The sequence below is a fragment of the Sesamum indicum genome, linkage group LG13 (assembly GCF_026168435.1).
Source record: "Sesamum indicum cultivar Baizhima isolate 11 linkage group LG13, ASM2616843v1, whole genome shotgun sequence".
Lineage (NCBI taxonomy): Eukaryota > Viridiplantae > Streptophyta > Magnoliopsida > Lamiales > Pedaliaceae > Sesamum > Sesamum indicum.
Window position 1 is genome coordinate 19,022,955 of NC_142669.1, and position 10,135 is coordinate 19,033,089.

At 34.9% G+C, this 10,135-nt stretch overlaps 2 protein-coding genes across 2 annotated transcripts; one reads left to right on the top strand and one right to left on the bottom strand.

Annotated features, from left to right (window-relative positions):
• Positions 1-370: 370 nt before the first annotated feature.
• ABCF5 (general control non-repressible 5) lies at positions 371-5,541 on the top strand. The gene is made up of 9 exons (XM_011102597.3): positions 371-1,486; positions 1,837-2,178; positions 2,414-2,554; positions 3,284-3,463; positions 3,628-3,783; positions 4,300-4,401; positions 4,510-4,638; positions 4,927-5,031; positions 5,117-5,541. Exons 1-9 carry the CDS (start codon positions 596-598, stop codon positions 5,210-5,212), a joined length of 2,142 nt encoding a protein of 713 aa, XP_011100899.2. The 5' UTR covers positions 371-595; the 3' UTR covers positions 5,213-5,541.
• A 1,095-nt stretch (positions 5,542-6,636) lies between these two features.
• LOC105179015 (small ribosomal subunit protein eS6) lies at positions 6,637-8,857 on the bottom strand. Its single transcript, XM_011102598.3, has 6 exons — positions 8,721-8,857; positions 8,545-8,609; positions 7,678-7,735; positions 7,483-7,591; positions 7,127-7,399; positions 6,637-7,007 (listed from the first exon to the last, which is right to left on the bottom strand). Exons 1-6 carry the CDS (start codon positions 8,724-8,726, stop codon positions 6,769-6,771), a joined length of 750 nt encoding a protein of 249 aa, XP_011100900.1. The 5' UTR covers positions 8,727-8,857; the 3' UTR covers positions 6,637-6,768.
• Positions 8,858-10,135: the final 1,278 nt, after the last annotated feature.

Consider the following 10,135-nt stretch of genomic DNA (forward strand, 5'->3'; position numbering starts at 1 on the left):
TAACATATAAAAAGATTGTCTTTTTCAAATTTGAAAAGAAAGAAAACAAGATGAAATGAAAATAATAGGACTAATTTGTGGGAATTTAGGATTTTTCCTAATTATAAAAGGAGATTTTTATTTTTTTACTTAAAAGAGAAAAAATATTTAAATTTATTGAATAAATGGAGTATTTACTTTGAATTGTTAAATGTTAGTTATGATATTGTACTAAATTATTATTTTTTTTCCCACAATATATTTAGTGCAAAATTGCTGTTTTTTTCTATTTACTTATATATATATTGACAATATTTATTAATATTTTTTATTTATGTTTTATGAAAAGACCGTTATATCCCTGAAGGCCTCCCCTCTATTCCTCGGTGATTTCTCTTCACCTCCCATGGGCGGAAACCCGAGAGAGATAGAGCGACAGCAGAGACTCATCACTGTGCTGAGTTTCTCTTTCCACTCTGAATTTCTCTCTTCCTCATTCTCTCTCTCTCCACACGCAACTCACGATATATAGTTAAAGCTGAATTGCCTGTTTCAAACAGCTCACACATTTTGACACACTACACGCACCAAAAGATAGAAAGGAAACGAGGAAAAAATGGACTTAGCCCCAAAGCTCCAATTCATGGACCTACGATCAACCTTTCTTGCCGGAGCAACTCCGCTTTCCCACTCTTTCCCCGCCACCCTCCGCCCTCTGAACCGACCCTTAAGTACCATGAGCACCGCGACATCCTCCTCGGTTAAAGTCGCGATCATCCGTGCTCCTCTCTGCAAAAACACACCTCGAATTTCCTCGAAATTGGGTGCGGTTGCCACGGAAGTCACCACCCTTGAAGAAGAGGAGGAAGATATAGAAGCCCTTCTCTCTGATAATAGCTCCGGACAATCAGAAATTAACTACAAGCGCGGGAATAAGAATTCCACCGGCGCGTCTTCCATTTCCTCTGGTGTAAAGTTAGAAAATGTAAGCAAAAGCTATAAGGGTGTTACTGTGTTGAAAAATATTAGTTGGGAAGTGAAAAAGGGCGAAAAGGTTGGATTGGTGGGTGTTAATGGCGCAGGGAAGACAACCCAGTTGAGAATTATATCCGGATTGGAAGAGCCCGATTCGGGGAATGTTATTAAGGCGAAGAATAACATGAAAGTTGCGTTCTTGAGCCAAGAATTCGAGGTTTTGTCAACGAGGACGGTGAAAGAAGAGTTTTTGAGTGCGTTCAAGGAGGAAATGGAGGTAGCTGAAAGGCTGGAAAAGGTACAGAAGGCAATAGAGAAATCGGTGGATGATTTGGAGCTGATGGGAAGGCTGTTGGATGAGTTTGATTTGCTACAGAGGAGGGCTCAAGCTGTGGATTTGGATGAGGTTGATGTCAAGATCAGTAAGTTGATGCCCGAGCTTGGTTTTGCCCCCGAGGACGCAGACAGGCTGGTTGCATCATTTAGTGGAGGGTGGCAGATGAGGATGTCCCTTGGGAAGATTCTGCTGCAGGTATAAAAGAATCATTGATATGTTCTTTGGGAGTTGAATCTCAGGTTTAAATTATTGGCAATTTAGAATTAGGTTGCTAGTTTCAAGGGTATGAATTTATGCTTGCCAATTGTGTATGAATTGGTTTGAGTTCCTTGTGCTGCTTGTTATTGTTACAGCATGATCCCACAGTTTGATATAGCCTAAGATAGATAACTGCTGCTATAAAATTGTTGTTGAGCTGCAACTCCTTGCATAAGTATGACTGATGCTTATGACAGTAGTGATGCATGTAAAGAATTCCAAACCTCATCATGTAGTTGCTTGGTTTGAGAAATTTGTTGGCTGATGACGTATGAGATTATTTGCAGGATCCTGATTTGTTGCTTCTGGATGAACCTACGAATCACCTTGATCTTGATACAATCGAGTGGCTTGAGGGTTATCTGCAGAAGCAAGATGTACCAATGGTCATCATATCCCATGATAGGGCTTTCCTTGATCAGTTGTGTACTAAAATTGTGGAAACTGATATGGGTGTTTCCAGAACATACGAAGGGAATTACTCTGATTATGTCATAGCGAAGGCGGCATGGATTGAAGCTCAGTTTGCAGCATGGGAAAAACAACAGAAGGAGATTGAACAGACAAGAGACCTGATAAGCAGGTTAAGTGCGGGGGCAAATGCTGGTCGTGCTTCTACTGCCGAAAAGGTCTATATTCATCTATTGTCTTTGAACTTAATCATTCTCATACAATAGTAAGAAGTATAATTTTGAAGCAATCTAACGTTTCTTTTCTGTTTTCCCCCTTCTCCTTTCTGTTTTTCTGTTTAAAGACCAACCTTGTCATTCTAATTTCTATTGTCAAAAATGATTGAAGTACCAATTTCCTTAAATTTGGAAATTTTCCTTTCTCATGACCCTTTTCAAAATTTGGTGGCAACAGAAGCTAGAAAAACTCCAGGATGAGGAACAAGTTGAGAAACCCTTCATCCGGAAACAAATGAAGATCAGATTCCCAGAGCGAGGAAGAAGTGGCAGATCTGTTGTAACAATAAAGAATCTGGAATTCAGTTATGAGGATAAGGTAATTGACTTTTTAACCACGTAAGCAAAACCTATGCTGCATGAAGATTTTACTTTTATAAGCTGAATGTCTCGTTTACAAATCTTTTAGGGGGTGCATGTGGGTGGGTTAGGATGGTAGTTGCTCGGCTTTTAACTAATTCCAATTGTCATTCAAAATTCAAATCTCTGTTTCTTCAGACATTGGTTAGAGTACATTCAGTATATAGGTTTTCCTATGCATGAAAAATTGTTCTCCAAACAGGAAGTGATTTATTGTGGACATATTTATGTATGTGTAGAGCGAATTTTCTCTGAGGCTGCTTGTAGATGTGAAGCACATATTGTGTACTAAAAAGAAAAAGAACGCTTAATTAGACAACACGCCGATAAAGTTAAGTAGTAAACTTCAGCTAAATTGTTTTATTAATTTCAGAAGAGTGTTTTCTCTGTACTTTTGAATGATATTGAACTTCTGCATTCAAAACATACTAGTATAGTGCTCTTTTTCTTTTTTGTTCATCCAATTCCAGAAAATGCCTTGAGAGAGAAGTTGCTTTGCTTTTTATGGACTCACCATTTTACTTGTCTGACATGTTCTACAATCATTTTCATGGCGATAAAATTATCATGTTAAATTTCCTACTGCTCTTTTTCAAAACCATTTTAACTGGCATAATAAGATGGCAAGTTTTGGTTTCTTTGGATCACCATCTTTCTGCACCACATTATTGGACTTATCATTTTACAGGTTCTATTCAGGAATGCGAATTTGACAATTGAAAGGGGAGAGAAAATAGCGATTCTTGGTCCAAACGGGTGTGGAAAGAGTACTTTGCTTAAACTGATTATGGGCATGGAAAAGCCAGATATGGGAGAAGTTTTGCTTGGGGATCACAATGTATTACCAAACTATTTTGAGCAAAATCAGGTTTGCTATTGTTGGCTTTTATTCTTAGATTAGAGTTTGGTTTTAAATTGCAGCTACAATGTTAACCATGTTTCTTTATACCTGTTTTTTTTCCCTTCTCTCTTTTCTTTTTTAGTTATTTTTCTTGTGCTATTTGACACTTTTTTATTTTTTGTTTGTTTCAGGCAGAGGCACTTGATTTGGGGAAAACGGTATTGGAAACTGTTGCCGAAGTTGCAGAAGATTGGCGACTTGACGACATAAAGGGTCTTTTAGGCCGTTATAACTTCAAAGCTGATATGCTCGACAGAAAGGTTTCCTTTCTAAGTGGTGGTGAGAAGGTAGACGCCAGTCGATCTTTCTTGCTTTATAACTTCTAATTTTCATTTAGGTATTCTGCTGCATGCTATATTATAATGACTTTCAAGCTTAATTTGAATTTATTATTTCGGTCTCCTTGCAATGCCAGAACTTGGGTACACCATTTTCTGAATAACAGCATCGGTAGATAATTTTCTGGTCAACAGTTTTTATGAATCTGCTTCTCGAGGACATAGCGTTCCTGAAAGCGTGTTCCCTTTAAGTAGAAGCTTTATGTTGTCTAGCTTGGTTCCTGATTTAATGATGTCTTACAAAGCTTACATAAAACATTTCTTTAAGTTCTTAAATCTTACAAGATTCTTAATATTGGTTCTCTCAATTTTGTTTGGATGAATTAATGCCAAGAGCTAATAAGATATGTAAGTGGAGGAGTGTGAAAGATCTTGGGAAGTTTGTTCCGATCTCCTTGCATGTCTTAAGCTTGACCTTGTTTTCCTCCATGATTCAACTACAGTACTATATTTTACCTTTCACAGGCTCGGCTTGCCTTTTGCAAGTTCATGGTAATGCCGTCGACACTGCTTGTTTTGGATGAGCCGACCAATCATTTGGACATACCTACAAAAGAGATGCTTGAGGTTTTTTTCAGATCCTTTATTTTCCTGCTAAATCTTTCCCATGTTAATGTTATGTGATCAGTTCATCTTCAAAATTCTTTTGCTTGATTTATAGTCGTCGTTTATCAGGAGGCGATTAACGAGTACCAAGGGACTGTTATTACTGTCTCTCACGATAGATACTTCATAAGGCAAATTGTTAACCGTGTCTTGGAAGTAAAAGATGGGATCCTACAGGACTACGCGGGGGACTACAATGTAATTCCTCATTCTACTTTTCCAAATGATCATCATTAATGTTTGCTATTTTACTTTCCTTCAAAATGAACAACTAACATCGTTCTGATTTCGAATACTACGTCTTCATACATCTCAATTAATTATGGAAAAGAGTTGCCGCTTCTATGCCATACATCAATGCATTATGTTTGTGACTGAGGCGAAGTCTTTGATGTGTGCCTGCAATCTTGATCTGATGGTTGTTTCTTACAAAAAAATTCAGTTTGTTGTCAATTCTGATAATTTAGTACTTTTTTACCGTTGCAGTATTATTTGGAGAAGAATCTTGAAGCAAGAGAAAGGGAACTCGAGCGGGAGGCGGAGCTCGAGGAGAAATCTCCAAAAGCAAAAGCCAAATCCAAGATGTCTAAGGTAAATGAGTTTGCACTTGTGGGACTTAGTATCATCATTACGTCCTTAATCGAATAATCAAACAAAAAGGTTCTTTCCTGACTAGGCGGAGAGGGAAGCTCGGAAGAAGCAGAAAATGCAGGCTTTTCAAGCTGCTAAACAGAAATCGAAAGCATTGAAAAACGCTAAGAGGTGGAAGTAGACAAACCGGTTGCGATGATATCATCAGCTTCTTGTTGCTCTGCGAATCTTTGTGAGAAACACAGGGGATGGTAGCTGTTGGGCTTAGGCTACCTTGTTCATTTGTATATATAGGACATGAATAGAAATAGATGACTTGTTTTAGGAATGATTGTAATGAAAGAGCAGCTATTTATGAGTTCTTGAGGTGATAACATTTAGTGCACAGGGTTCAGAGGAAAATTTGTTACAGGTTGCTGCTTTTCTTACTATGTTCTGTGAATTTTAATGTAATGAGAAATTCTGTCCCTTTATTGACAAAAGAAGAAGAAATGTCCATCCTTTGTGGGACTCCATAGTTTCAGAATTCGTTGAATGTTGGAGATATCTTGTACCAAAAAAATAAAAAATGATGTTTGTATATACTTTTCATATAGTAATAAAATAAATTTCTTCAAAAAATTTCACTAATAAAGCAATTTGGTTTTTTATTTCTGTACATATTTTATAAAGATTAAGATAACTTGAGATGAATGAATGATATTAATTTGTTATCCTTTTGTTTCACAATATATATGTATATAGATTATTGGATAACATAATTTCATGTATTAATGCATTATTTTATAGGCTAAATTAAAACGGATTATTTTCAATGGTTTTTTGTTTCCAGACCCGGCCTGCATGTAACTTGTTTTGAGAATCTGAATATGCCATTTTCACCACAAAGGCTTTTCATCTCCAATTTTTATTTTATTTTCTTTTTTCCTTACTAAAAATAGAAAATCATGAGTTTTTTTTTTTTTAAAAAAAATGAAAGTCCTAATTTAACTTTTTTAAAATGGGTTCTCCATACATACATTTGGCAACTTATATACTTTGGCTTCTATAAATTGAATATTACAGAAAAGTCTTCCAAACTAGTGAATTTTATCAAAACATTTTAATATTAAATAATATATCTTCAAATAGTTATAAACCAAAACCAATCAGTAAGTACATACCGATTTTACTTTAAATTTAAAATTAAAACCTGTCCAATAAATCATATCCGCATTTCAACGTTGGTTAGTTCGGGCGAATTTGAATTTTTTCTGATCAGTCCTAAGAGAACTAGAAAATAAAGAGTGCTTTCGCAGTGAAATCGTTTAGTCCCTCCATAAGGTTATAACATGACAAGCCAGTCTTTGGGCAATAAGGTCATTTAATTTTTCCTCCAATGGGTCTATAATCAACAATTTGACAACCAGTAGACAGCAGATCCACCAGAGAGAATCATATCACTTTCTCCATTGCACCTGCTCTATGGTAAGGATTTGCTATTTATGCATCGATGGGCTAAGGGACAGCAAAATCTAAAATAACCACTCCAACACGCCCGTGAGCTGCTGCAAACAACCCAACTTCAAGGTTTTTCTAGCACAATAGCAGCCAGTATGCGTAAAATAAGGAAAAAAAAAATTGTCTTAGCATAGATAACAACATCACAAGATCAAATAACTGCATCCAAATAAGATAGACAGCAATGTGTAGATATATTAAGCTAATCACCCTTCAACAAAACCAACATCTCAATATTTAAGCAGCAGCTGATGGCTTTGAAGCTGCAGAGAGCCTAGACCTCTTCTTGGCCAAGCTCTCACTACGCCTTTCCCTTTGTTCCTTCAATCGAGTAGCAAGAAGCTTCTGGTACTCAACAGCTTCAGACTTGGCCTTGGTGATCCTCTTCTTCTTGTCAGCAATTCTAGCTCTCTTCCTCTGCAATGTCAATGGAGTCACAAGCCTCTGAATCTTAGGAGCTTTGCTGACCTTCTTACCTGTAATCACAATAAAGAATAACATGTCAAATATTAAGTCACATGCCCATAATTCCATACATGCTGATCAGTTATGTGATAATTCTTGTAGATAAAAAAAACATGAGCAACATACTCACCGGATTTGGTGGTGAATGTTCGGCGGTATGTATTGACATACTTCCTAACATCATCCTCCTTTGAAAGGTTAAAGAGCTTGCGGATCTTTGAAGCCCTCTTTGGACCTCTCATCCTTGGCTTTTCAGTATCAGTGAGTCCAGGAAGATCACTCTCACCCTTTTTCACTATTACCAAGTTCAGAACAGAGAGGTCAGGGCTAACAATGCACCCACGAACAGACTTCCTCCTGCGCTCTCCATTTCTCCTACCGTAACCACGGAAGCATGGGGTACCTGTTCAAACAAGCATCAAATCTCATCAATCAGAGAAGACTAGAAGCAATCTAAAAGACACTTACCAAACACATTCCACATACCTCTGTGCAGCAAGAGTCTCACACGACCTGGAGTCAACACACCCTGCTTCATTGGGAAACCTTGCTTATCACAGCCTCCCATGATCTTGAATACATATCCATTGAACTCCTGAATTTCATCAAGTAAAGTCCATGTTAGTAAAAAACATTAGCAGCATAAAGTCCTAAAACATTGGTGGAAAAAGAATAGCATACCTCGCCCAATGCATCTCCACTGACCTCCTGAGAGATCCTCTTGTCCCAGAATACTCGGCTGCGATTACCAGAAAAATGAAGTACAATAAGATAAAATTCTTATTATATTAGGTAAGTAATGTCTGACAACAAGACTAAAACATAAGCAAGATAAGACCGGCAGATTCATGCTGCCAGATTTGAATTGGTCTAATTGTAATCACATGAATCATATCATAAACCTACATATACTCCAGAAAAAATCAGTCCTTCAATTCAAAACCAAATTGCGGTCATGCTCACAGATAAGTGATAGAACAGTTAAACAAACTTCACTACCCCTACCGTTAAGGTCTTAAACTCCAAAAGAGTAAATTACTTTACAAATCAAAAACAGCAGTCAACCAATTACATATAAGAACAAAATTGAGAGGAAAGGATAAACAACTTGACATTTAAGCAACAAGAACATCGTTGTGTATTCACAATGATTAGCCCATGAGAACCATAGTTTCTGCTTTACAAGTACAGTAATCCACCGGGATCCTAGCAAATTGAATTTATGGGCGGTCCACAGTATGCATAATTACCAATAAATAGAAAACCCAAAATGTAAGAAATTTCCCAACCTTAAAATGATACAAACAGCTCAAGAATCCATGTTCATCATTCTCATTACGCAAATTAAGCTCCTTTAGCAAAAGAAATCAGCAATAAGAAAATATAATCAAATACCCCAACACTAATTCCACTTTCTTTCACAACATTAAGAAATCATAAACTAACGAACCTCCAAATATCTACTTACATAGATTTTCAGCATATGAATAACAAAACTACAAAACTTCAAATTGAGGACTCGAGGAAGCAGAGGAAACGAAAACATACAGCTTCTGGTCGTCGTCAATTTCCAGCTTCTTCTGGCAACCAGTGGTCGGATTCGCTATATTGAACTACATTTAACAAAAATAACTACTTTCAACAAATTTAAATTTTGAAACAGAGAACACAAACATAATCACACACATATATATATAAATACACACACACACACAGACACAGACCTTCATCTTCGATGAAACGCAGAGGAGGCAGCGAAGATGTGAAGAAACGCTCCCAGACGCTTTTAGCCTCTCTTCTGAAAATAGGTTTCCGCAGTGGGTTTAGAGCACTTTATATATTAGTCGCCGTAGGTTATAATGTTCTTGGGCCACAAAAACTCATATTGGGCTTTAAACCGTTCAATTCAAGCCCAACTACACTTGAAACTGTTTAATTTACCTTAAACTGATGAGATCATGAGATACAGATTGTGTCAGCGACAGCTTTTTAAAAGCGTTTTTCATTTTTTTTGGCTATAAAAGAAGCACTTTTGAAGTGTTTCTACCTGTTTTGATTTTTTTGTAAATAAATTTAAATTATTTTATTTTTATTATAATAATTTTACTTTTAATTTTAATTAAATTTATTTTTAAAATTGCACATCTAACGTGGATATTATAATTTTTAAATAATTTGATAATTTAACACTAACAAATATGCTTTCACACATTTAATATTTTAAATTTTTTATATTTACTTACTACATTATCTCATGATATTCATATATCATAAAAAATATATAAATTAAATTACTATGATTATTTAATAAAAGAAATTTATTTTCTGGCAATCATATAAATTTAATTTTTATGAATGAATTAATAATAATATTACTTTAGTAGGTACATTATTAAATTACACGTTCAGTTTTTTTATTAATTAGCTAAACTTTCTTTTAGAAGTGTTTTTCCTCTAAATATAACCCAATTTATCTTCTATTCAATTCTTATTTTTTCAATAAATACTATCTATTTTTTATTTTACTACAACTTCTAATTTTTTTTCTTTTACACGAATCATTTATCTAAAAGTTGAAATTTTTGCGACACCCCATACTAATATTTTTATATTGAAAAATACAAAAAATAAAATCTTGAAGTTTTCTTCTAAAATGTGTATTATTTCTGTTAAGTTCCCTAAATTTATGTTATTTCTGAAAGGATGAGAAATTATTTATGTGCATTATTTCTGTTAACTTTAACTATTTTTATTATTTTTAAAATTTTTCTTCTCAATTCAATTTTGCTATTTTCTATTAAATTTGAATATGTATAATATTATTCGTTATATTTGATCTTTATAAGTTTGTTTTTAAATTTATATTATTATATTCTATATCCTATCGAACTATTAATGTGAAAAAAATAGTAATTTAATTTTAAAAAATGAGTTGTTAAGTATATTAATATTATTTATTATTTAATATTATTTTTCAAATATTAATAATTATAGATGACATAAATATGACATTAATGATCTGACCACGATTGACCCAACGGTTTAACCAATGACTCGTAACCTACTTAATTTTTCTGTTAGGTGAACAGTCTGAGTTTCAAAACATTGTTGAGAATCATAAAGGCTAACAAATTTCCTT

Coding starts and splice junctions, on each gene's coding strand:
- LOC105179015 (XM_011102598.3), bottom strand. Junction 7,592..7,677: donor GTGGAGATGCATTGGGCGAG/GTATGCTATTCT, acceptor GATGAAATTCAG/GAGTTCAATGGATATGTATT. Junction 7,400..7,482: donor GAGACTCTTGCTGCACAGAG/GTATGTGGAATG, acceptor TTGTTTGAACAG/GTACCCCATGCTTCCGTGGT.
- ABCF5 (XM_011102597.3), top strand. CDS start 596: ATGGACTTAGCCCCAAAGCTCCAATTCATGGACCTACGATCAACCTTT. Junction 3,464..3,627: donor ACTATTTTGAGCAAAATCAG/GTTTGCTATTGT, acceptor TGTTTGTTTCAG/GCAGAGGCACTTGATTTGGG. Junction 5,032..5,116: donor CCAAATCCAAGATGTCTAAG/GTAAATGAGTTT, acceptor TTTCCTGACTAG/GCGGAGAGGGAAGCTCGGAA.